This window comes from Trachurus trachurus (genome assembly GCF_905171665.1).
Source record: "Trachurus trachurus genome assembly, chromosome: 1".
Lineage (NCBI taxonomy): Eukaryota > Metazoa > Chordata > Actinopteri > Carangiformes > Carangidae > Trachurus > Trachurus trachurus.
The window spans coordinates 10306540-10334347 of NC_139891.1; the positions used below are offsets into that span (position 1 = coordinate 10306540).

Consider the following 27808-nt stretch of genomic DNA (forward strand, 5'->3'; position numbering starts at 1 on the left):
GTGTGTGTGTGTGTGTGTGTGTGTGTGTGTGTGTGTGTGTGTGTGTGTGTGTGTGTGTGTGTGTGTGTGTTTGACGTGAACTCCGCTCATAGTTACTTTGAGTCTGAACAATAAAACAAAGTCAAAAGCTAATCAAGAATCTGCTCAAACTACAGAAATGCGAACACATAGGAGATATGTTTACCATGATAACAGATGTAGATGTACTGCTGCTTCATCCCTCTGACTGCGGGTAGTAATTAATGCAGTCTAACATGTGGCATAATCATCTTTATATTCAGACTGACTGTATGGTTGCGCAAAGCAGAGTTACGCATGTGGTGTTTACAAGAAATCGAAGCCAACAAGAAATCAATCAATAGAGTGGTACATAACGTTATATATCATAAACGATGTTACAATGTGCACATTTATGTACTTTTATCTGTCATGAACAAGAGATTACGGGGTGCATTTCTGTTGCGGTGCGCAGAGACGAGAGCTGGGACACCAGGGCGGTGGTCCCGATCTTGCAAAGTTGTTTTTCAGCCAAGAGACAGAAGGCAGAGAGCCTCCATTATCCCTCGTAACAAGTTAAGCCATCTTTAAACCATCACAATCATTCCAAAGCTGTTTAATTAAGGCAAAAATGTAGCATAGTTAAGCTACAAACCCTGCGCAGTAAAATTATGAACACTGTGCCTGATGATAACTCCAAGGCTGCATTACAAAAGGAGAAAGCAGGCACAACAGTGACAATGACAGAGTTGAGGCAGGTGGGCCACCTGAACGAACAATTGATTGGTAGCATTTTCCCACATTGCCAACTTTATCCACAGCTACAAACTCAACAATCTGAGAGCAGCAGGAGGCATTGTATTTCGCCTGGATATCAGGAACACTCAGAGATGTGTATGAGAGGGTTCCATCACCCTGTTGCAGCGAGATTCTCTCAATCCCAGTGCCGTTTCCATCAGTAAGGTTGGCCGAGAGCTCCCACTGGAAAGGTCCACACTGAGACACATCGTGAGGGCAATCATCAGCCAGCACACTCACCACTTCACACAAAGGAGGAACAAAATCTGTAATCTGGAAAGAGAACAGAAAAAGTAAAGGGATACACATACATTAACTTAAAATAATTAATGTATGATAGCTGTATAACCTTTGCATAAATGTCCAAAAACTTCATTACACTCCCTTCAACTAATCCAGGATGTGACTGGTTACCTTTTTAAGAACAGACATTCTCAGAACAATGTAATTGGTGTCGGCGCCACTGGACGACTTGGCTTCCAAAGTCAGAGTGACATCAGTGCCTGATGGTGTGTTGGCAGGTGGCGTAATGGTCAATGAATTATTAGAATATAATCCGGTTGTCAGGGTGATGCTGTCAAGAGAACAGAAAAAATGACCCTTCTTAGTTAGCTATAGGAAATGTATCTGTGTGTGTACAATTCACATATGTGATTTTGATTCATATTTACAAACATGCAGTATCCGTAATGGTACATGGAGTTGCACATTACTCCACGCAGGTTTTACTTTGCCCCAACATGCTGGATGGGGTTCAAATTGTGGGTTCAAAATAGCATACTGGGTACCCATGGGCAGTGGAGGATTAAGGTACAGTAGATGGGCTCTTGGCTATTCCTTGCTCTATCATGCTCTCCCAGAAAAAAAGTAATTTTAACAATTCTAACAACCTTGTTACAAAAATACACTAGAAAGGCATTCAAAGTGCATCTGCAAGCTCATACCAGATGTAAAACAAAAAACAGTAACACAGCAGCAGCAATAGGCTAATAGTGGCAGCAATGCAACGCACTGCAGCCTAATAAATAAACACACCTTACCATTTCAGGGCTCTCTTCAAGGGCTGCACAATTAATCAAATTTAAATGTGATTTTGATTTTTGAATAATGATTATTTTTGTTGTTTTCCTAGACTATTGAAATTTATTCCTACACTCACTCACTCAGTACTGTGAATGGGGCAACTCGTGTTTGGTGACCGGTACATTTAAATAAATAAAAAAATAGTCTGACCAATCCAAGGGCCCCTCTACACATGGGGCCGCTAGGCTGCAGCCTAGGGAGAACTCTGCACTAGCCCATGGGTTGTTGTTAACATAGTGTTGGTATTAAATGTTGAAGAACTCGTACTTAACCCTGTTCACATTTTGGTTTTTGTGCCTGGTAAACTAATGTTTAATGTAGCTTTAGAGGTGCTGGTGGATTTGGTTACCATTAGAAAGAAGCTAATCCAGCTAATCCAGCCACCCGTCAGTACTGATAAGGACATTTATGAAATAACTATTTTTAGTTGCTTCTCACCTTTCTGGGTATTTCATGGGGAAGTTTCTGTCATTTCTAGCACTGATGTGGTACAGACCACCAGAGCCCTGTGTCATTACACTAAAGGGGAGCCTGAATTCCTGTCCTGGCTCCACACTGCGGTCCACCACAGCCTAGGGTTGTATATCTCCACCACTGAGGCCGATTCGATACGCATCTCGATACGCTGCCACCGATACGATACATTTCCGATACACTGAAGCTCCTGTCGATACGATGCGATACGATTCACTCCTGCTCACGATACGATGCGATTCAAAAATGATTTGATAACGATACGACCGAATTTTAAAAAGGTTCAATGGTTCAATATGATGTGATCATTCAATACAGTTAGTTGCGGTATGAGAGGGTAATAGCCCACATCAGGTTTCTTACCTCAATAGCACAATTCTATTTTACTCTCTGTATCAATTTGAGGGATGTATTTAATATTTGGTTGTTGTTTTTTTATGGAGCAAACCAATAAATCATATTTAAAAAAAGACATAATTCAGTAGACAGAGCATTCAATTTTATTTATAATTAGCACTCCTTACTTCCAATTATGTTCTCTGTCTCTATAATTATACAAAATGTATAAAACTTCACAGTTAAACAGTTTCAGAAAGCACAGTATTAACAATGTGCATAGTGCAAATATGACCAGCAACACATACTACTGTCTGCCAGACTGATGTGCTTGACGATGTTTCAGTAAGTTGATTGAATTCTTACAAAGAATGAAAATCAAATAACAATGTTTTACAGACTCAAGTGTAAAAATAAAACTATAACTGGCAGCCAGTAACAGCTGCTGTAAACAATACTCTCACCAACTCTTACACCAGTGTTGGTGTAATTTCTATGAGAAATTGAACATGTAAATAAGATAACATTTCCTAACAAGTCTTTCTTAACTGCTCACAATGTAAGCAAAAACATCAACTACTGGCAATCAAACAATGCCATTTACTGCAAACACCTCACTGCATGATTTATCTCATATGGCTTAGTTTCAGGTTTTTCTTCAGAAATATTAACTGGTCTACATGTTCTGGGAGTAGCAGACTGCGCTGAGCAGTCACTATGTCACCAGCGGTACTGAACACTCGTTCAGAGGGAACGCTTGTTGCCGGGATGGAAAGGTAGGTTCGGGCCAATTTGGACAGAAGAGGGAGATCCACCTGCTCTTTCCACCACTGCAACACATCACCATGCAGATCCAAACAATCCCTCCCCCTGTACTTGGCAGTTTCCTCCTTAGCTCTTTCTCTTGAACTCTTCTTCTGTGCTCTTGGAGTGGAGAAACGTCCAAACATCAGGTCCAATGCTGACTTCTTCATGGGAGGCTCTGGGTCATCATCTACAGAAGAGAAGAGAAGAGAAGAGAAGAGAAGAGAAGAGAAGAGAAGAGAAGAGAAGAGAAGAGAAGAACAATTTTAGACAATTCTGAGAATAGAATAAAAGAAGAATAATATCATATCAATTTTCAAATCAACAAACTATTACAGATTGTAGTCCTACGTTTCAATCAAAACAAACCTTTTTCCTCTTCTTCTTCCTCCTCCTCTCTGTAGGAGCTCTGTTCATCCTCTGAGTTGGTTTCCTGTCTCTCATTCATCCTGCCATCCTCGTGTGTCTGAGAATAATGAGCAGATCATTTCTTTTAACTAAATCAGATAAAAAACATCAGTTTAGGGCAGAATAAATATAGGGAGTAAGAATATACTTAATGAACATAATTACCATATTCTCCACTTCGGCTGTTATCCACAGGAATACGGTGTCCCTACTATGGTCATCATTCAGGAATTCAAGTGCCTTGAAGCGGGGATCGAGCGCTGAGGCTTTCCAGAGGAAGTCTTGAATGTATGTGTAACGGGTGCTGAAGTCCTGCCTAAACCTATCCTTCATCTCAGAGATGACTAGTAGGTCACTGTCATCAGGGTCAAAATGCTCCTGTAGTTTTGCCAGTGTGGGCGCGATGATGGAAATAGTGGGGTTTTTTTCTTCACTGAGACATTTGGTTGCTGTTTTCAGCGGTGACAGCAGCTTGATGACCTCTGGCATCAGGGTAATGTCCTCCTCAGTGAGGCTGGGCAGGCTCTCTCCTCGACCCCTTGACTTCATCTTCCTTGTTGTCAAAGTCACAGCAGCCTGTTGCTCCCACAAACGCTCCATCATGTCCAAAGAACTGTTCCACCTCGTGGAGACGTCATGAACCAACTTGTGGTGTTTTAGTTTCAACTGGGATTGCACCTCACGCAGCGCCTCACAAGCTTTGGGGCTTTTGTGAAAAAATGTTACAAGTTTTCTTATTTTAACCAGGAGTGCAGTAACAGTTTCAACCTTGAGAGCTTTTTGGGAGGATAGATTTAGAGTGTGCGCTATGCATCTGACATGAGGCTCCATCTCTGCATTTGCCCCAGCGAGTAGCATGTTCCTTGCATTGTCAGTGACCAAAGCAGGTTTCTTATCACTAAGTTTCCATTCACAGCAAACTTCACGCAGAAAAGCTGACAGATTTTGTCCAGTGTGGGCCTCATTAAATGCTCTAGTTTGCAGAACATGGTTTTGCATATTCCAATCGTTGTCAATATGATGTGCTGTGACTGTGATGTATGACTGAGTGGCACAGGACGTCCAGCCATCCATAGTGATAGCAACTCGTTGGGCATTAATCAGGGATTCCACTACCTCTGTCTTCACTTTGTTGTACAGAGCAGGGATTTGTGTGTCGGTAAAGAACGCCCTTTGTGGTATTTTATACCTTGGGTCTAAAATGTGGACCAGTTGTTTGAATCCCTCATTGTCTACGACGCTGTAGGGCTGAATATCCTTGCAGATAAAGTAGGATATGGCATCAGTTATGGCCTGGGAGCGGGCAGAGTTAGCTGCCAGAGGTGTGTTTTGTCCGAAGAAACTAGCAATAGACCTACTGTCACCAGCTTTGCTACCGCTCGGTGTGGCCCGTGCTTCGGAAGCATCCGACGGAGGGGGGGGGGGAGCAGCCGCAGAGGTGTCCACGCCGTGCCGTCTTTTCATGTGCGTCGCCAGGTTCGTCGTGCTGCTGACATACTTGATAGCCGCCCGGCATTGTTTGCAAATTGCGTGCGTCTTGTCAAGTTGACCTCCTCGCTTAAAAAACCCGAAATATTGCCACACGTTTGATTTATGTGTCTTTTTTGGTGCATTAAAGATCTCGTCGCTGCTACCGTCGCTCTCGTTTGCCTCCATATCTGTTGTGTGTACAACACCTGCTTGCGTCAGTGCCTGGGGACGCGGTGGTGCATTCAGGTTGCCTCGGAAAATAGGACAGGGCAGGGAACATGCAATAATCGATTTAACAATGGTATCTATCGGTGCAGACAGGCTAAAGAGATGCACCGCAGATTCACCCGTAAATTATATCCGACGCACGTTGAATCTACCGGTGCAGTCGCATCGTAAACGTTTGTATCGGACCATCGATATGAATCGGTGAATCTCCACATCCCTACCACAGCCTAAAGAGAAATTGGAAGAAAGAACGAGGGAAAGAAAAATGTGAATAAGTGATATATCATTGTAATTCTTCAAAAAGGAAACATAGTTGGATTTATTTGAGTATTTACATTCAGTAAGCCTATTTCTTTGCTACTCCTTGTTTTCTGTAAATGATCATCAAATGGAAGCTGCATGAATGGATTCACAGGTTGTGAGGAGGATGTGAAGATACAGACCTGGATATTCACTTTGGAGACTGACATCTGGGTGGTGGACTGCCTCTGAAATTCAGTGTTTGACACTTTGTCTGTTCCTTTCAGAATGACAACAAACTCTCCTTCAGGGACCGTGTCAACAGTCACCAGAATGGATCCACTACCCATGTCAGTCACTGTGCTATTGCTCATAGTTTCAGGACCAGACACAGTCACAAGGCCAATGCTTCCAACAGTCATTGAGGACGGACCTCTACTTCCCATAACTGTGACCATCAAGGAGGCTGGCTGGCCTGGGATTCCAGAGGAGAGAAGAAAAGTAAGGACAGGAATGAGTGTAAAATTATTTTTATGGACAAAAGTGGTTGTGATTGTTTCAAAAGTAAATTCCAAGGGGGTTGGCATGGGTTGTACAAAAAAAATAACTAATAGGTGAAATGTCGGCCATGCAATCTGTAGGTTCCTAATCAATGAAGCCATGAGCTTGACGCTCTCCTCCCTCGTAACATCCACTTTAAAGGCAAAAAAAACTCCACACGTTCTTTCGTTCCTTTTCATAGTTTACTCCCAAAATAAAGCAAGATACAATCCAGCATGATGAAAATAAAAAAGGCCAGAGCAAAATATCTAGAAAATGCTGAGTAAAGGCAGAGGTAAAGGCAGAGGTCAAAAAACTGTGTGGCTCCACTCCATGACAACTGACCTGACTGACTGCTTCACGTGAATCACGCACACACGTATCTATCCGCATTAAAGGTTACATGCGTGATTTTTTAACCTCTAAACATCCACACATTTTTAAGTGAAATGAATTAAATAGTAACTTATTAATATTAACTGTTCACCTGTAAATAATGTAAATAACCAATTTTTATCATAATTAACAACAACCTCTTCTTAAATGTAAACTTAAATTATTATCCAAATACTAATCAACCAAAAATAGCATTTAGGCTCCTATACAATCCATTGTAAGAAAAACACTGATTAGCCTCATGAGCTTATTCTTAAGGTACAGGTGTATGTTACTGATAATTACAAACAACAAACTGTAATATTGTGTAAATATTAAAGAGGAACTATGCAAGATATGCACCTTAATTAAACAGCTTCAGGGTAATTGTGATGGTTAAATGACTTGTTACAGGGAGAACGGAGGCTGTCTGCCTTCCCCCTATGGTCTCTTGGCCAAAAACCAACCTTGCAAAATCAGCACCTTCCACCCGGTGTCCCAGATCTTGTCTCACAAGGAACATGGACTTTTTTTTTTACGGTACTATGACAAAAACAAGCCCAGTTATCCGTAATCTCTTGTTATAATATACAAGAGAATACATTGTTTACTGGCTGCTCTGTGCATTTGACTTCCTGTGTAGGGCGATGTATAGGCCTACGACATGGACCACCAGAGCTATGATGGAGCGGAGATGGAGCGCACACGGTGGAAATGCTCTGATTGACTTGAATGGGAGCAAATTGCTCCGGTGCTCAGAGGCGGAACGGAGACGGAAATTGGGGGTCAGCGCTGAGTTTTTATAACAGTGAAAATATGCACTCTGAGGCTGTAGAGGGAGCTCCATAGAGAAAAATAAAGCAACCAAAACAGTGGAAATTTGACTGACTTGCATAGTTATCCTTTAAAACTAAATTTGAAGAAAATATCCAGAACATATCAAATGTACAACTGCACCAAAACTGATTATTATATTACCTGCTTTTGGACGCCCACTGATCACTGCAAATCCTGGGTGAGGTCCCTTGAAGCTTTCCACAAAGTCATAGATAAATGTAATGGTACTCTGACCTGGAAACACAAGCACACACTGATATCGTGACTGCAGAGAGAATAAATGTGCAGCTTGTACAGATCAAGCAAAGGACAAGAGGATGCAATGTCAACAGCTTGTTTGAACAGGAAGTTCCTGTCTAATTGTACAGTGTCTGACCTGTGACTTTAAGAGTGTATGGTTGGGTGGACTTAATGTTGATCTTCCACATTCCTGTCTGCTTGTCAGCATTGAGACAAATTCTTCTCAGGTTGCCCACTGTCTGAATGGTTCCCAGTTTACCAGTGGCCTCAGTGTTGCTCTGGCTCACACCTGGAGATTTTCACCATTTATTATTCATCATAAAGAGACAAAAGTCTACGTCTAAGAAAGATGGAAAGATTAAACACCTTTTTAAAACATTGCTTTGACACTGGACTGCTACCTGCAGGGTTGGTCAGTGTGAACGTAATGGATGTTCCTGTGATATATATGGTGATGTGGTGAAGAGATTCATCCAGTGCAAAGGAGAAAGTCTCCTCCTTCCCAGGGCTCTTTTCTCGCTGAAGAACTGTAACCTAATGCAGTGAGGGTCGGGGTTAGAGAGCAAGAGAAGACATGAGGGTCTGGCTGCAGACAGCCGACGTAGGGCTGCTTTTTTTTTATTTTATTTTTTTATTTAAGGAGGACAGTGCACATTAATAAACATTAATAAACGTAAATGTGCCAATGTTAGCCAAAGGCAAATTTTCGACTGTAGCCATTAAAATGAACAACAAGGACATAAGGAACATAATTCAATTCATGCAGCAATGCAAAGACCAGAGCAGGGTTTCATTGCAGGCTCCACTCTCAGGCCACCTCCGCTGCCAGGACGCTCGGGACAGGAAGTGCACACAAGAAACTTAAAAATAAAACTTTGTAGACACTTTTGGAGGAAGCACCTTTGTCGTTGATTTATATAATTAATCAACACTGTAACACGTGTCTCTCAGCAACATTATTATTGCATTACATTAACTGTCAAATTGGGGTAGAAATTCTGTCAATATTTAGCAACATAAGTTCATAGAAAAACATTTAACTTGTTGATTGGACAGTCTTCCAGTATTTTATTTGTCAAAAAAAGAAAAGAAAAAAAAACCTCTCATATTTATCGTTGAATAGTTTGTACCTAAATAAGGAGGGTAGTTATTTGAAATCAACCAATATATTCATTAACATAATTAATCTAAGATTTTTTCATTGCCTCAGCATCTCATGTATAAAAATTATTGAAGATAAATACATTATTTAGTCTATATTACATGATTCCACCCAAGTCTTTATATGATATACCTATTAATGGTAATAAAAAAATAAAATAAAATATACCATCTGGAATGAAATTAAAAAAAACAAAAAAACAACCCTATTGTATTCGAAAGTCAACCAAGAGAGCAGGCTGGAATCGAACCCGTGCCACTCCAGTAAAAACTGCAGAGGCTATTTGTTGTGGACCATCTACCAGGGGAGCTATTGAGGTGACTTTTATGGACTGTAAAGACAAACTAAATCCTTATTTCATCTTCATTTAGACAACAAATAACCTGAGCGTCAACAGCCCACCCACATAACATTCATTCGGTAATTTGCGTGAGATACAGTACATACCCTACTGATAAAAGCGGCTAGTAAAACGGTAATGCAACCCGTGCATTTGTGCTTACATGTTGTCATGGTGGTAATCAATCAAGTCCTTTTGGAGGCGCAAAAAAGTGTGTTATTTCCAGGCCTGACAGTGGAGGCGGCCTGAGAGTGGAGCCTGCAACGGAAGCAGCCCCACGCTGAAGGTTTGCAGCCAGACCCCTCTCAGAGAAGAACACTTTTGATTCTTCAAACTGGTCCAACCACCAAACACCTGCTGAGTCTTACCAGAGCTGAGGTAGAGGTGTCAAGGATGACGTCTGTTGCCTGAGGCAGCTGTGCCTTGGTCACCTGGATGGCCTGGCCTCCAGAGGCCAGAGCCAGATCCTTGTAGTCATCAAAGCTAGCACTTTGGAGGGAACGACGACGCCTCGTTATTGTATTGGTCATGAAGAATGACACCTGTGGAAATTAGAAACATCTTTTAAAGTTATATGTACATAGATAAACCGAGTGAACATAGATAATCACTTATGTTGATCATTATTTACTTTTGACTTGGTGCTCCTGATGAGAGCAACAATGGTGTCCTTGAGGGCGATGTCTTTGGCTGGAGCATCAGTAAAAACGTAGATGTCGGAGTATGCTGGGGCACCAGTGAGAGCCAGCTGGGGAAACAAGCACCTCAAATACATCTAAAATATCTTCAAAAGTTTCCTATCAACAACCATTCACTTACAATGTGACAATATCATATAATTGCTTTACCCGAAGTCCTGACAGACACATCTCAGGTGTATCTCCCCCTCCATCTGCTTTGAGTTCAGAGATTTCTGTTCTCATTGTCTCAGGGTCTGTTGTCCTGGTCATTGGTCCAAATTCTACATAAAGAAGACAAAAAAAAATAATTTAATTATTACAGAACCACTGTGACTGTGTGCAGTTTTATAAGATTTAACACAAATTGCCCATATATTTTACAATGTATTTAAGATATGATATGTATTACAACTCAGCAGTGAAGAATTAAAAAACTGTTCTAATGATTTCTTATACATCCAGTAGATAAAGATTCATACCAGGGTCATTGAAGGGCACCAGGATGTACAGAGAGGGCTCATCTTGTGTTCCTTTTTTGCTGTCAATTATTTCATAAAGAACACTCCTGGCTTCTTCAACATCATCAGCCATACTGCCAGTGGTGTCAATAACAAAGCACACAGCAGATGAGCGAGCAATCCCCATCATTCTGGGAGAGAAAAAAAATAACTGTCACCATCCCATGATTCAATTTTCAGATTGTACAGCAAGTATTTTTCCCATCTGGCCGTCATACCTCAGAAAGTCATTGTTACCAGCAGCTGAGCGGATGTCCTCCAGTAGCTGTAGACTTGCAGCGGTGGCTGCAGTCACAGCAGCATCATGGAAAGCCGAATTGTCAAAACGACGCTCATCTTTGCTGATGCCATCATGAGGAATCTCTGAGCTAGTCAGTTCAGTCTCACCTCCATGGCTGCATTTACCTGGCAGAGGACAGAGGGGGCAGATCGAACTGCATCATTCTTTAAATTGTAACATTTTTTATATTTACAAAAAAAATGTACACGTTTTTAGGTGACAAATGTTGATCCACATGAACGCCTGGTCCTCCCTTGCCCACACTGTTACCCGATGAGGGCAAAAATGTCCACGGACAAAACGCCATAAAAATAGTATACCTTAATCATTTTTCCAGTTGTTTTTTTTGCATAGATCTTCTATTCTACTTCTCATCTGATGATCCATACCAAATGTTCAATTCATTTCAGACTTTTCACCCCTTAAATGTCAGTGCAAAAAAGAATGCTAAAAACGCACACAAAAAGGTAGGTATTTTCAAAATACTGAATGCAAGCTGGATTTGGGGATTTTACCAGGCTTGGACATGTCATTGATTAGTAACACACTTGATTTGAATGGATTTTTAATTTTTTTTGCAATACCATTTTCCACTTTTTATGTACACTTAAACCAGTAGAGGACAAAAATGTCCACCGACAAAATGCCATAAAAATAGTATACCTTTAAGCAGTACTTAAGAACTTTCAATTTTGGTTGAGTTTGGCGGCCAGTGGCCCAAAGCGGTAGTGTTTTGCCTGAAGGAAGACTCTATTTCCCATGAGCACCAGCGCGTAGCGCCGTAAACATCCTGATCTCCCGGTGCATGGAAATTAACAGAAGAAGTCGGCAATGCTCGACCGTTGACACTGTAAGCACAAGAGATGGTGTCCACAATCCAATGAGAAAGGCGCTGTTTGGAGAGGGCACAACCCCTGTTATGACCCCCATAGCAAACAAACAACTGTTCCGTCTGCCGCACATGTGCAGTGACACTGATATAGGCAACCAGGGCCCGCACAGGACACAAAACACGCAACTCATCATCAGCCGCTGGGGGATCAAACCGCGCCAGGTCAACACGTTCTCACTCCCAGTGCGTCAACAGCCTGACGAACGGTCACTGTCCCTCCTCGTCACATGCCTGACTCATTAGGTGCCCGTTTTTCGTCAGGTTTTGACGCGCTCGGCTTTCAGTTGATTCCAATGCAGTCCCCTTCGCGGCGATATGTGACGCTCAGAGCAAGTGATCCAGCCGACCGGCTGCGGCACGGAAAGACGCTGTGAGCAGAGGAAAACTTTTTTTTAATTATTTTTTTTTACTTTTCCTTAAAGCTTTATTGAACCTGATGCTGCTGTGTCTGACGTAGCTTTCGGCAAGGACGTCCTTTCGGTTATTTATTCATTTATTTATTTAGTGATCATGGTGTTCGGTGCAGAATAATAAATAAATAAATAAATTAGGTCGGAAGCTACGTCAGACCGAGGGGGGGGTTGTGGATTCTACAGGTGAAGACCACTTCCGCATTCAAAAAGCTGCTCTGTTTAATTAATATTCTGAAGAAAGATCTGATTATTAGCCATAACGCTGTAACCATCCAAGGAAGACTGTGTAACAATATTATGTGCTTCTGCTGAGTCCAAAAGCCCTGTGTAATATCAACTTTATTTTAAGAAAACACGCTTTGTTTCCAATGTTATATCACGGAGAAGCACTACATTACCCATAATCCTCATATTTATCAGCGACGTGTCTGATTGGTTGAGCTTGCTGTTACCAGCAAATGAAAAAATAAAACAAATTGAGCTTATATTATTTTCTTAGTAACTAAAAGGTCTTAACATCTTTTTTGTTTTCTACATTGAATAAAAAAAACGGTGCTATATTGTTAAAATTCAACAATAAAGTGCATAAAAGTTGGCTTGACTTCTTTCTTTTTTTCATAATTTTCACCAGCATCTTTCTGGTCCACATCACATCACATTTATTGTAATTTTTAATTCAATGAGTGAAATTTTATTTTTTATCTGAAAAACATTATTATGAATTCAAGGGTCAGAGGTAACTGATTAGTGTTAAATTTAACCTTTTTGACCCTGTTTCCTTGAATAAATCACTAAGACTTTGATGCGGGAAGCTGAGATTTTGATTTGATTTTGTTCAGAGCACGAGGGACAAAGTTTCTGTAGAATTTCAGACCTGTCGGACGTCCAGAAGGGTCACAGCTGACCGTCCAGGCTCGTTTCTCGGCCTTCAAAGCCTAGATTTAGAAGCCTTTTGTCTAATAACGTCTACATCCTTGGGGTTATAAGGCTGAAAGTTTCATGTATTTGTCCGGGGCCTAAGGCCATCCACCATGTGCAATTTCAAACCTGTGCGACCTTCACAAGTGTCAAAGGTCGCTGATTTGTGACCTTTTTGACCCCGTTTCCTTGAATAAAACACCAAGACTTTGATGCGGGAAGCTGAGATTCTAAAATGTGGTCCAGAATGTCTAGTAGATTGTGTGTGCAAAAGATTCAGAGCTCTGTGACATTCAGAAGGGTCACAAATAGCCAAAAAGCAATGCTCCTTTCTCTGACCTCTTATTAAAGGAGAAATGTTTAAACAGCAATTCTTTAATAGCTTCCAGATGCTTTGGCCTATCAGGCTGAATTTTTGGCTACAGGAGCTGGTGTACGATCAGGAAGTAGGGGAGCTGTGCATAAAGCCAATTGGTAAGTGTCAAAGGTCACAGGGGTCAAACATCAAAGTGAATCCAGCCATTCCTGCTTTTTCTCAACAAAACATACACGCGTTAAGTTATCTGCAAACCTTTTACTGAGGGTGAATTTATAAAAGACTGTGTGAGGAAAATGGTGAAGAAAATTTGTCCTGAAAAGAAACAATTGTTTGCCAATTTTTGCCTGGCTTGTAACACTGTCGTAAGGAGAATGGAAGATGTTTCATCTGATATTAAGAGACAGTTTGAGGCAAAGGGCCATAATCATGAATTCGAGCTGAGTTTGACTTTTTTTCGTTAGCCTGTGATGACAGCACGGACACGGAGATCTGACACCGCCCAGTTACTGATTTGTTTTGAGAGGAGTGGACAATGGAATGAATGTGAGTTAAGAGCTACTTGACCTGGGGCGTGGCCAGCGAGCTATATGGAGTAGCTGTGTTCTGAGGAGGCTCTGCTCGACTTTTATTTAAATATAAATTTCCCGCTACGATAACTCTTTTAAACTTGCTAAAGTTCAGCATAAAAGGATGATGAAGATGTGACAGTGGTGGTCCTGTCACTAAGCCTCCAATTGATCATGTGCCCTGGCTACTTGGCCAAGGGGATGTCCCTTTGGGTGACTGGCAAGCGCGCATGACTCTTACCCGGGAGGTGTGGGTTCGATCCCCGCCCGGGCCCTCTTCACCTTGCCACATTCTGGCGTTGTTGGCAGGATCCATGTAGCACTAGCACTAATGTGTGGCAGCCTGCACGGAAGCACGAGGACGTGCTTGTGAAAAGAGGGGGAGAGATGTGACAGTTGAGGTTCCTGTCACTATGCCTCCAATTGATCATGTGCCCTGGCTACTTGTCCCTTTGGGTGACTGGCAAGCGCGCGTGACTCTTACCCGGGAGGTGTGGGTTCAATCCCCGCCCGGGCCCTCTTCACCTTGCCACAAAGACAAGGAACAACAACAAAGGAGGGGAGAAAAAGGACAAAACGGCCGAGGAACTCGGTGAAACGGGCGAGACGGTCGAAAAATTAGCCACCGAGATAAATGAGGCTAGCTTGGGTGTAGCTGCCTCATGCTCAGAATCGAATCCATCCACAGCCGACCTCATGAAAGCCATCGTCTCTTTGAGCAAAAACATGACAACCAAATTCACGGCCATCTCAGACACAATGGGCGCTTTGCAAACTACTCTGGCTACTGTGACAGGGAAGGTACGTGACATGGAGGAGGCCGTGAATGAACATGACGGCAAGCTAACTTCACTGGAAACTAGCAGACCTTGAATCCCGGTCAAGACGCCAGAACGTCAGAATCATTGGCATTCCTGAAGGAGCTGAGAAGGGGACACCAGTGGAGTTCATCACCAAGCTATGAAAAGCTTTGAGAAGCTTGTTCTGACCCAGCTGCAGGCTGATGTTAGTGGGTTTACTGACCCACTGCAGTTTGCATATCGACGGCACAGGGGCGTGGATGACGCAGTGCTGACCCTGCTACATGAGACCATCACCCATCTGGAAAAACCTAAGTCCCTTGTCAGGCTGGTCTTCGTGGATTTTTCCAGTGCATTTAACACCTTGCAACCACACCTGATGGGACGCAAACTGCTCCAGATGAACATTGATCCCCACCTGATCCTCTGGGTCCTCTCCTTTTTGACAAACAGACCCCAGAGGGTCAGGGTGAATGGCCACCTCAGTGCACCACGGACAATTTCCACTGGATCCCCTCAAGGCTCGGTCATCTCTCCATTACTTTTCACACTGTACACAGACAACTGCAGAAGCTCAACCCTGGGAATAACATACATCAAATACTCAGATGACACTGTTATCATGGACACCACCAACACAGACGGACTGTTACAAAATGAACTGGACTCTTTTGCTCTGTGGTGTAGAGACAATTGCCTGGACTTAAACACCTCAAAAACCAAAGAAATGGTCATTGACTTCCGCCACGGACACTTCACTCCCACACTCTCTGTTAACACTGAAATAATAGAAAGGGTGGAATCATACAAATACCTCGGCACAATAATGGACTACAAACTCACATTCCAACTACACAGTGAACATATTTTTTCTAAATGTCAGCAACGTCTCTTTTTTCTCCGTAAACTTCGCAAACTCCAGGTTCATCAATCAATACTCTCTGCTTTCTATAAATGTTTCATCGAATCCATCCTCACTTTCAACATCACAGCCTGGTTTGGTTCACTCAGCATCACCCAACGAAACAGTCTAAACAAAATAGTCAAACTCAGCAATAAAATCATAGGTCAGGAACAGGAGCCACTCATCAACATCTACAACATTCAGGTCAAGAAAAAAGGCACACAGATCGCCACAGACACAACACACACACTACACAGCAACTACAGCCTACTACCATCAGCACGCAGATACAGGTCACTCCCACTCCGGACAAAGAGAGCATCATCCAGTTTCATCCCCACCTCAATCCGACTTCTAAACACTTAACTCCCACCAGAACTTTTTCCTTTTTAATTAACTTGTTTTTAACCAATTTTTATACTTGTATGTGTCCTTTGTTTTTAACCTTTGCTGCGAGTACTGTGGTATGTATGTGTGGATTGTTGTTTTGCACCTGCACTTTTGATGTCCTTCCGCAACGAAGTTCCTAACGGAATAATAAAGTACTTTTGAGTTGAGTTGAGTTGAGTTGAAGCTGATTCCAGCTCTGAACACTTTTCAAATCCTGCGGTGGTCATGGACCGGGCACACCGCTCCCTGGGTCCAAAGCCGGCGGAGGGAGCTCGCCCACGGCCGTTCATAGTCAGACTCCACTACTACCAGACCCCGCTACAATACAATGGGACGAAGCTCTTCATCTTTCCGGATCTGACGGCGGAGGTTCTTGGCCAGCGCAGAGTGTTTGATGAAGTCCGCAAGATGTGCAAGGCGGCTGGCCTCCGCTACGGCTTTCTTCACCCTGCCAGATTTCGTGTGACACTGGATGGTGTTACCAGGATCTTCAACAACCCGAATGAAGCAGAACAGTTTCTCCGTGATAAGTTATCCGCCTCCTCCTCTTAAATCAACGGTCACGGATAAGGGATGAACATGTACTTTAAATAACTTTTCGAGCGGAACCTGGGAGGGAAAGGAGCGATGCCTACGCACCACTGGACATCAGGGAAGTTTGAATCGGGTTTCAGTTGGGGAAGCCTGTCAAGTTTAAAGGGGTGGGGGGGTAAGTTGTTCAGGGCGTTCAAACTGTTCATGTTTTATGCTGGTGGTATAATGTACACATGTTATGTTGGGATGTTGACAGAGAGAAAGCATGTTGATGAGGTTATGAATGGCACATAATATCAGTAGCAGGTCACACAATGGCACAGTGTAATATATGAAGTGGACGAAGCCATGTTTTGTCAGTATACCGCTGTATTTATTCTGTGGTCTCAACACCAGCACAGTTAACAACACAATACAGCTACAGTGCCACATATGGACCAAACTGAGTATTACACTTCTGGTACTCCAATACACTACATCTCCCTTTTTCAAGATTGTTTTTTATTATCACAGTGAGAAATGTTTATATTGAGGGCCATTTGGCTTCCTTTCAACAGTTACAACGGGCATTCCAGCTCCCAGCTTCCCATTTTTTCCATTACCTACAGTTGAGACATTTTGTGAGAACTCATGTTCCACAATACGAACGTAAACCTCAGCACGTAGCATTAGACAGTTTTTTTCAAATCAAACCATATACAAGAGGTGCAATATCTAAACTCTATGGAATAATACAGAACGTGAATAACACATTGTCGGATTCATTTAAAGAGGCCTGGAGGAGAGAATTGGATAGGGAAATTTCAGATGAGATATGGGAGAATTGTATCAAGAATATTCATGGTAGGGGCGGTGCGTGGCGCAGTGGGTAGAGCGGCCGTCCCATGTAGAGGCTACAGTCCTCGCCGCAGGCGTCCCCGGTTCGAATCCCGCGTCGGGCAGACCTTTCCTGCGTGTCGTTCCCCCTCTCTCTGCCTCCCCATTTCCTGTCTATCTCTACTGTCATCACTATCAAATAAAAAGCAAAAAGCCGAAAAAAATATACTTAAAAAAAAAAAAAAAAAAAAAAAAAGAATATTCATGGTAGCTCAATAAATGCAAGACATAATTTAAAGGTTGACTATGTAGAATTACAAGAAAAACAACAGAAAAAGAATTCCAGCAGTCGATTGCCAGACCGTTGCTAGGTAAAACGGGCCGTTGCTAGGGACTCCGCTCTGATCAGAGGACAGCAGAGGAGGAGGACTAAGCAGGATATTTACCTTATGTTTCATTTTTACCGTCATTAACAGCATAATAAATGACTTGTAGCTTGTTACAGGGACAGTGGAGGCTCTCTGCCTTCCACACCGCTGCTGCTCAGAGCCTCCGCTGTCACTGCTCTCGTCAAGTTGGAAAAAATAAATAAAAAGGAGCTCCGTGGCACCGAAAGTCCGCGACGATAAACGTGTTTATGACAGATAAGACTACACAAATACACCCATCCTAACAAGTATATGATAATCCATTGATCCACCGATTGATTATTAAAAAGGCCTGGTTGGAAACAAACGCATAGGACCAGGAGGAGGCAGGAAAACAGAGGAGAACTGAGCCACATGTCGGCTACGTGCAGGTACGAATGTAAACAGAACGTTGACAGAAAGTCATTGTCGACCCCGTCAAAAAAAATAAAAATAATAATTCAGACTAAAAAAAATTTTTTTATGGAAAAGCAATACTTTCATTCTGTACCCCTCTAAAGGCCCCGTGGATGTATTATTTTTTTTTAAATATAGCTTTTAATACATATTCTACATATTCAACCTTTAATATGTGACCCAATCCATCGAAATGTGACCCAAATTTCAAAGTTGAGATTTTGGTATCAATGGAAAGATTAGAAAATAAGCTTTAAAATGATACCCTAGTCAGAGTCATACATTTGATGGTTTTCGAGATGTGGCCATTTGAATTACGATCTCCTACTCTCTTATTCTGTTCTAAAACCTGAGAAAATAGTAGTTAAAGTTTTTGCCAGTGACTCTGGCATCTGTTCCTGTACCACGTGATTACACGCACCCAGTGGCGAACCGTGGACCCAGACCCTGGGCCTTCAATAGGACCATGTAGCAATAAAAAATTAAACATAGCAATATAAATAATAGCCAGAGCCTTGTCACATGGATGGTCGGCATATTACATGTTTCTTTGCCCTAACTGGCTTCACAACACACAAGGTGATTCTGGAAAAACAGTCATTCAAAGCTGGCTATCATGAATCACTTATTTTAAAAAAAAAAAAAAAGAAAAAAAAGAAACTAGCAAATCACACATTCACTTATTTGTTTAGCTGGAATGAAAGTAAAATGTCAATCATGAGCTGTTTTTTGTGTTTGTTTGAGCTTAGACGCAGTTGAATTTCACTGTAGATTTAATATTTCTGCCAAAAGTGGCTATAAAACAAACACCTCCTGAGGTGAAATGGGAAAAAGGCACAAGTTCTTTGTAAATGCTCAGCCATTTTTCACTGGCTTTAATGGCTATCAAACTACCGTATGCAAATTGTAGGTATACAGTACAAATTCAGTTCTGTGCTGCTGCGACACTGGGTCTGTGGGTCTGTGGGGCTTCAACAGCAGAACTGACCCAGCTTAAAGTCAGGCGTTTAATAAGCACCATTTAAACTTTTAATAAATAAATGTGCGCTCCGGCCACAGACTGTAGGCTCCGCTCTTTCCTTCGGTGGTCGGAGTTCTCAACGGGCTGGACCGAGCAACATGACCGGGTGTGGCTGCGTTCAGGCCGAGTGCCGGGTGCTCGTACCGCGGCGAGTCGGAGCTTCACCACCCGCTCAGTCAGTCAGTCTCAGTCAGGGCAGGAGTCCGTTTCACAAAGCAGGTTTAGTGAAAACTTAGTCTGTTAACCCTGAAATGAGGCAAACTCTGGGATTCCTATCTCGGAGTAGGCTAGATCAACTCAGAGTTCAGGATTAGACTCAATTTGTTGAACCTGCTTTGTGCAACGGATGAAGCAGTTAAACTGGAAACTGCTCAAACGGGCGATCGTGGGCTATGAGGTAGGAATAAAAAAATAGGAATAAAAATAGACCCACCTTGAGAATTTACGGCAACTAGCCTATTCTCTTGATCAGCGTGGTGAAAGCCAATCTCGTTGTTGTTGTTGTCACCGTGGCAAAGTGTCGTGTGTGTACGGGGGAAGGGAGGGGCGGGGGGAACGGGGGTGACACATCCAGCAGGAGGACAAACTATCCTGCGTTTAAATAACATGTCGAAAATATCTGCTTGACAACTCATGGAGCTGGAAGCAGCCCTAAATAAGTAACTACACTTTAACAACAAGCCCAAAAACCCGCAACCCACGACTACCAATATTTATAAGCGACTTCACAGAAAAACAAGCCCAAAGTCACGTATAATAAGCGGACTGGGCAACCCGCTCCCTCAGGATTTTGGCGGCTATGTTGTTCTGCTGGGTATTCGCGAATACCCGGAAGATGTCGTAGTATGGTCCCGCCCACAACTCAGTGGAATATGATTGGCTAAGACACCTGTCAATCTCAAATTCATGCCCACATTGACTTGCATTACACGGGCCTTCTAGTCCAGGCAAAATAGCGTTTTACGACAGACTAATTGTCACAGAAGGTTTTTCACCATAAATCATTTCTATGAGGTGTCTAGAACAACATACTAAAAGTCCTAAGAAATCCTAGTTGGGGAAATATGTTTAATTCGCATCATTATTTACTGTATAAAGTCTATGGTGCCGACAACAATACACCCCAATGGGGCTATTTTTTCCCTTTACTCCTATCACAATGAAACTTTACATGATGAAAGTATCCATGAAATGTAACATTTTTTGTATTACAAGTTTCTTTGAAAATGAATTTGAATATGCAAATGAGCCTCACACTAATCAAATATGCCCAAAATACACCCGAATAGGCTTCTTTTCTTCCTTTACTCCTACCACAATGAAACTTTACACAATGAAAATAGACATTAGAAGTAACATTTTTTGTATTACAAGTTTCTTGGAAAATGAATTTGAATATGCAAATGAGCAATACACTAATGGAATATGCCCAAAATACACCCGAATAGGCTTATTTTCTTCCTTTACTCCTACCACAATCACACTTATAAAACCTTGTTGTCATAGATGGATCGGAAAGCAGGGAATCTCACAATTCAGATGCTTTTTACAACTCGTTTCTATCATAAACGGTTCAGAAGTTGTCATGTTTGTTGACATTTTGTAAAACATGTGCAAGCGTGTACGTTCGGGTTAGCATCGATGCTACGTTCGGTTTAGCATCGATGCTACGCTCTGTTAGCGTTGATGCTACTCGGTTTAGCATCTGTTTCTGTATCCGTCCCTTCTCGTCATAGAGGCAACATTCAATGACCGTCGGAAAGCGGAGAATCCCGCGATTCAGATGCAGTTTACAGCTCGTCTCTATCATGAACGGTTCAGAAGATATTTCATGTTTTGCACCGAAGCAGCACTCATTTTCAGAGGGTTTAAGTTGCAGGTCAACTTTAATCATCATTTACGTGCCTTTTCTCAATTATCTGGACTGTGAAACTTTGGGAGATTGTTTTTGAATGTCATTGCTTCGAAATTAAGGTAAAAAAAAATTTTTTGATTTTCTATGGGTTTTCCATGTTATCAGCTGATTATCTAAAAATAGAACGTTGCGACTTCCGACTCATTTTGATGGAACGGGTCACATATAATTCAAGGTAGTACATAGACTACACTATTCTCCCTCCAGATTGCAGAAAATATTTCCAGATGTGTCATCCCAATGTAGCTATTAAGTGTCGAAGTGAAGAAGGGACACTATCCCACTTATTTTTGTCATGTCATAAGCTACAATCACTTTGGGGCGGCTTTGAGTTCTTCACTAAGGCCTTTAAACATCCATGTAACCCAGACCCATTCACCGTGTTATTTGGGGTGGCTAATCCAGATAATGTGAAAAGTAGTTGTAAAGCTAAGGCTATTTCCCTTTCAACATTGTTAGCCAGAAAGGTAATTTTACAGTCTTGGAAATCTGAAAGTGCTCCTACATTTGAAATGTGGCTGAGAGAACTGGGAAATGTATTACACTTGGAGAAAATCAGGTACATTATATTTGCCAAAGAGGAAATATTTTTTAAAGTCTGGCAACCTTTTCTCTAATAACTGAATTAGTGCTATTCTGCTGTTGTGCCATTTATTTTATTTTATACATACTATATGTCCTGTTTGTCTCATGTAAGAAGAAATTCTGTCAAAAAATCTGTACTGTTCTGTTTAGCACCACCATCTCTTGTTAATCTGTATCTATTTTTCTGTTAAAAAAGCAATAAAAATAAATACACACAAAAAAAAGAGCTACTTGACCTCCAGAGCCTTAAGTTCAAACAAGAGGAACAGAATTACTGTAAAACACCAAATAAAGGCCCGTTTATTTGCTTAAATTGCTCAAATCGACAGGCGTTTATTGGGGACCTGCGTTTATTTGGGACCTGCCTTTATTAACTCATTGAGTGCCAACCACGTAATTTCTCGTTTTTCGTTCCCATGCGTTGAGTGCCAAAAACGAGATTTCTCGTTTTTTGCTTTTTTTTTTAATTATTAAACTAGACACTTTAACACACCTTATGTGTAAATTTGGGGACTCTACGACGAGTAGAACTGAAATAGATGACGATCAAAAACTCATGACAGCTCATGATCTGGAAGTTTTTATCATAACTCAGCTTTTTCAAACGGAGTTCTGCATGTGGATGCAGCGCAGCTGCTCTGCTCCAGCAGCTCTCCTACACTTGAGCACCTGTCCATGGCTACACAGTGATGGCTTGCTCCACCGTCCTTTGTTTTTGTTGTTGAGGGAATGAAGTGACTAAAAATAATGCAACGTAAGATAACTAATTAAGAACAGTACATTTTTTACGCTACTTTTAAAAGGAGTAATAAGTCATTTCAAATAAGGAGCGAGCTGAGCCGAGCCGAGCCAACACCATGCAGCCCAGGACAGGTGCTGAAGTGCGGATGAGAGGAGTGGACAGACCAGGAAGGAGCAACCAGCCGAGAGGCGTCTTGTCGGTCCTCAGCCATCTTTAATGTCTCGAGACACCACTTTCAATTCGTTTAAGGTTATTTGTTTGTGTTTAATGTATATTTGCATAGAATAATTTTTGGCAACCAGAAAAACAATGTTTGACCCGACGCTTATTTGGGATGGGCATTTAATATGAAAAATATTTTGCTACACCCAGCGGTTAATTGGGGCCGGCGGCAAATTGGGACTCGGCCATTATTTGAAGTTTTATGGTATTTGTTTCTGCTTGTTCCGCCATTGATGACATGAAACTACCATATAATAAAGTCACTGCGATTATTACGGATGGTGCACCTGCCTAGCCTGGCTCTCGCCAGACCCTTGTAGTTCCGCAAAGCTCCACCAGAGGCGCTACGCTCAACTTCACACAAGGGTCTGGACTCGAGGCCAATGCAAACTTCTTCCCCGGAGCAAAAAATAATGAACCAATCAGGATCGCCGGGCGGGACTTTCTGAGGTGTGACGTAGCGCTGAAGCGACTGTTTGAGTCAAACAACAATGGCGGCTCGCAGTGAGTGGCTGAAGTAGCACGTCATTCAAGATAACGGACAAGTGGTTTATCCAATCACATACAAGATTTTTTTTACAAGGCCCCGCCTTCTGAAATGAATCGCCTATGGAGCAGTCCCAGACCCTTGTGTGGAGCTCAGCGTAGCTTTGCGGAACTACAAGGGTCTGGCGAGAGTCAGGCTAGCACCTGCCATGGCTGGCGTGCAAAGTGGATTATCAACCAGTAATGCTATAAAACTCCACTGTATTATTATTCACTTCTCTGCTAGACTGGAAAAGTCTTACAGCAATGGTGGTGGTAACAACTTTCATGGTTTTGCACAATGCCATGATGTCACCAAATGGTATCATTGTCATTGTTTTAATTGAGAGACCCATAGTAGAGGTTACACAGTTTACATACAAATATGGCCCTATCTGAATATGTTTTCTTTTTCTTTTTTTATGTAATAATAAAGTTGTTACTGATACCTTTAGGCATGTCAGAAGAGAAGTAGCCTGATGTGAGCTTCTTCTCTTTCAGGATGTTGGGGAGGATGGGATTGGGACATGTTCCACTGGCACAGTCACTGCAGGTGGGAGTGTTGAAATCTACACAATCAAAGTGTGAACATGATACAGGGTGAACAAACAGTGCATTATTTCATAATGTTTTCATCAAACCCATGTATAGTTGGGAGTGCTTCATTTGCCATCACCACATAGGTTGAAGTGGATTATTTCACTGAAATTACTGAAAGTTAGTGAACAACCTAACAACCAAATTGAGCACTCACAACATACTACTTTTGAACCCCGAGATGATATTCTACCAAACTACAATTCTATAACCACAATTAAATGTACTCTATGACTGTGCTCAACCCACAGACAGTGGCTAGGAGTTTATCCCACCTCTGGTGTGAAAGTGAGTGAATAATGGTTTCTGTAAAGTGCTTTCCGTGCCTATATGCTGCTCCAAGCCATTATTATTATAGTCATCAGGTGGATATGACAAATAGACATCATGCACATACCTGCCAGGTTTTCCAGTGGCAGATCTGGGCGTATGAGGTTGATATATGGCTCAGTGTATCCTAGCTCAACCCAGTTACTGTGGCTGTAGAAATCCTGAAAACACATGGAAACACACACAGATCTATTTAGTCTCTATTCCCTCTATTAACTCACTAATTTCCTCTCTCATATTTCATCTTTCCCTCTATGTGCCTAGTTGCTCTCTCACCTGTAGAGTATGAAGGACTCTGCCCAGTGTTTCTCTGGCAGCCTGGAAGTTCTCCTTACGAATGTTAGCCTTAATGGCTACCATCCCCTGTGTGATTAGGCTACGTCCCTGCAGGAACTCCTCTGAGTTGAAGTGGTGTGGAGCACTGACAGAATTTTCACAAGTATTTAATATATAACTTAATGAGTGTATGGCCAAATATCTGCTTTTTAATAAATGATGCAAAGCCTGTGAAGCTAGTTCAGGCAGACAAACTCAGAGTTCAGAGTTGTCTGACTGAGCTGTTGTTTAGCCTTTCTCCCACCTGTTGACAAAGTCACGATCCACCAGTCCATTCTGAGTGTAGATTTCTTGAAGAGCAGATTGGAATTTGGCACCTGACACCTCTCCTGTAGCTGTGGGTCCCAGACAGGCCTGCACCAACTCCTCAGGAGAGGAACCCTGTGGACAGATAAAAACAGTTGTCATCAGAATCAGAATGCCTTTATTTGTCATTATACTCTCTGTATAACGAAATTAGAGCCCCCCCTTCAGTGCAAACAAGCAATACCATAAAAATACAATATAAAAACACTTTCAATAATATAAAAATAAATAGATAAAAATAAATTATATGCACAGTATATAGCATAGTGAATTGTGTATATTGCATAGTACGTTGAGGTAGTTGGATATTGTAATAGTATATTTGAGGTAGTCCGGGGTGTGTCTGTGTGCGTCAGTGCATATGTGAGTCCAGAGTGATAATGGCTGTGGGAAAGAAACAGTTCTTCAGTCTGTTTGTTTTTGATTTGATGGACCTATAACGCCTTCCTGAGGGCAACAGGTCAAACAGAGTAAAGCCAGGGTGGGTATTGTCCTGGTGATGTTTTTGCTCTGGTGAGGCAGTGGGAGGTGAAAATGTCCGTCAGGGAGGGGAGGGGGCTGCCAATGATCTTCTGGGCTGCCTTGATGATTTTCGGAAGCCTCTCCCTGTCTGCCATGGTGCAGCTGTACTGTACCAGACTGTGATGCAGTAGGTAAGTATGCTCTCGATTGATGAGCGGTAGAAGGACAGCAGCAGAGAGGAGTTCAGGTTGTACTCACTCACAAATAGTCACATATGGAAATGTCAGAAAAGCCCATGAACCTATCATTGCGGTTGTACAAAGAGCCTTTTAAAATTACTTTCTTTGTTTTCTTCTTATTAAAGCCCCTGTACAGACTTTTCATTTAGTGTTAAATTTGGCGGCCCCTGTGGACGAAAGCGGTGGTGTTTTGCCGGAATGAAGACTGCATTTCCCACTGTCATGAAGACGTTTGTCTGCCTTACAGAGGTATAGAATTAGACTACTTAGAAATAGCGTATCTTCACACTGATGGGCTCATTTGGTGTTGTAGGTATCAGAGACACATCAGCAGAAACCAGAGACTTTTGCGTATCCAGTTAAAAGCTCCGTACAGGGGCTTTAATATACTCATGTAGTTACTTAAGTTTTAATTAAGCGTTATTTTGATTTTATTATCATCATATTTAGCCCCTTGTTTACAATAATGTGTAGTATGAAGTGATAGAGCTTTGTTTCATGACTTCGTACTTATTTCACATTTACTAACCTACATAACTTGTTTTTTTTTTATTGTTTTAAATTTTTTACATTTTAATCTCCACAATATCATGTGACTTTGAATATTAGGCCTTCTGTAACCCTAGGGGCTCTAGTTTCATGCACGGCGCAGTCTGGCACAGGCACTCCTCTCGTCCCTCCTACCGGCGCAAGTGGGAAAGAGGGAGGAGAGAAGGCGTGACCAATCACCAATCAAATGAGCTCCTCACCTCACCTTTAACTGCGCTGCGGGTGATGGGCACTGCAATTTGTCATTTTATACATCGACATGGACGGAGGAGACAGCGACGCCAGAGGCCAAACCTGTCCCAGGAGGAAACAGGTGTTTTGGTCACTTGGGACCAAACGCCACAGTACTTGGAGAGCGTCATGTCTCCATGACTACCGATAGAAATCTGGAAGCGCTGAAAAAGTAGAAATAACGTAACAGAGATGAATGGATAAAACTTTCATGATGGAGACTCAAGTATGCCGGTTGTTAGTAGCTCTGGTTATTTATTTCTATATTGTTTAACTCTTGGCAAACGATAGTTCCGATCTACTTTTCTAGTTTGGTACTACTGGTACTTTTCGGTTGCGTTCACCCAGCTCGGTCCCGTTAGTTCCCGGTATAAACTTTTATTTTTATTTTTTTTATTTAACCTTTATTTAACCAGGCAAAATCAATTAAGAACAACTTCTTATTTACAATGATGGCCTGACAAGAGGCATAAGCTTCTTGATGGGGGGGGGGGGGGGGGGGGGGGGGGGGGCTGTGAGGGAGAAAAGATAGGTTAAAAGACAATAGCAAATATGCACAACAATACAAACATTCAGCAGAAACAAGGCATAAAAGTTAATAACAAGGATATTCAAGCATAAACACGGGCGGACCTCTGCTGCTCGCTAATTAGCTGCTCCGCGGACCCAAGGGACGGACCCGCCGACCTGTCCGGTGTCTGAACGAACTCAGCGGACACGCACCGACCGGCTGCCCCGCTGCTGGTTTTAGCTCAAACTTGTTGACTTGTTGAGTTTGCCTGGCAGTTGGGTCGCACCAGTGTGCGGTTGTTTTCAACTAGTGTGCACTAGAGTTCGGCTGGAGCCGAACCGAGACCACCTCCTCAGGCCGCACTAGTTTGGTGCGCTTTAGAGTGCAATGGTGCTTTCACACTGACCCTGTGTGAAAGCACCCGTACTTGCTTTCCGGCCCCCAGAATGTTAGAATTGACTAAAGATTCTGTGATGTGCAGGCTCCCTAGGTTGAAATCCATGTGGTTTTACAAGCTTCTTCGAATTTGCATAACCCCACCCCTGCCTGGTACCGGTAGAATGGATAGGGCGGGGCAAGCAGTGGTTCATTTGCATTTAAAGGGACAGGCACTGAAACCAGCCGTTTTGAACAGGGCTGTTTTGAAACTATGAAAAGAGCTGTGATGTTTGATCCTTGGGGTATTTTGACCAAAGTATGTTACAGACATGTCTTCAAGACACTTGGGAACTAGTTTAATTTGTGGAAAAGGGGCATAATATGTCTCCTTTAATGTGGGTGTACTGTATATGTGCAGATGTGTGTGTTTCTCCATGTTGTGAGATAAGGTTTATGCTGGCTGGCACATATTTACCATCAAACCTACCGTGGGTCTGAACTCATGACCAGCTTCCTTAGCCACCGCTCGACATGTCTCCGTCACTTTTTGCAATAGGGCTGTTCCAGTAATCCTGTCATGACTGTTTAACCCAGCCTTGTTTGGGAAGAAGGCCATGGTGGGTCCTGCAAACAAGGCCAAGCCCAGCAGTGCTACTCCAATAATTGAAGTCAT

The 27808-nt window shown here is 42.3% G+C and overlaps 1 protein-coding gene across 1 annotated transcript; it reads right to left on the reverse strand.

Moving 5' to 3' along the window:
• Positions 1–128: 128 nt before the first annotated feature.
• Positions 129–27808, reverse strand: LOC310993962 (von Willebrand factor A domain-containing protein 7-like; the record flags this gene model as incomplete). Its single annotated transcript, XM_083982453.1, has 18 exons — positions 129–149; positions 709–1068; positions 1210–1369; positions 2317–2450; positions 6042–6313; positions 7732–7824; positions 7967–8119; positions 8232–8364; positions 9701–9874; positions 9964–10080; positions 10181–10293; positions 10492–10661; positions 10749–10935; positions 23646–23765; positions 24191–24284; positions 24400–24544; positions 24704–24840; positions 27623–27808. 18 exons carry the CDS (start codon positions 27806–27808, stop codon positions 129–131), a joined length of 2769 nt encoding a protein of 922 aa, XP_083838579.1.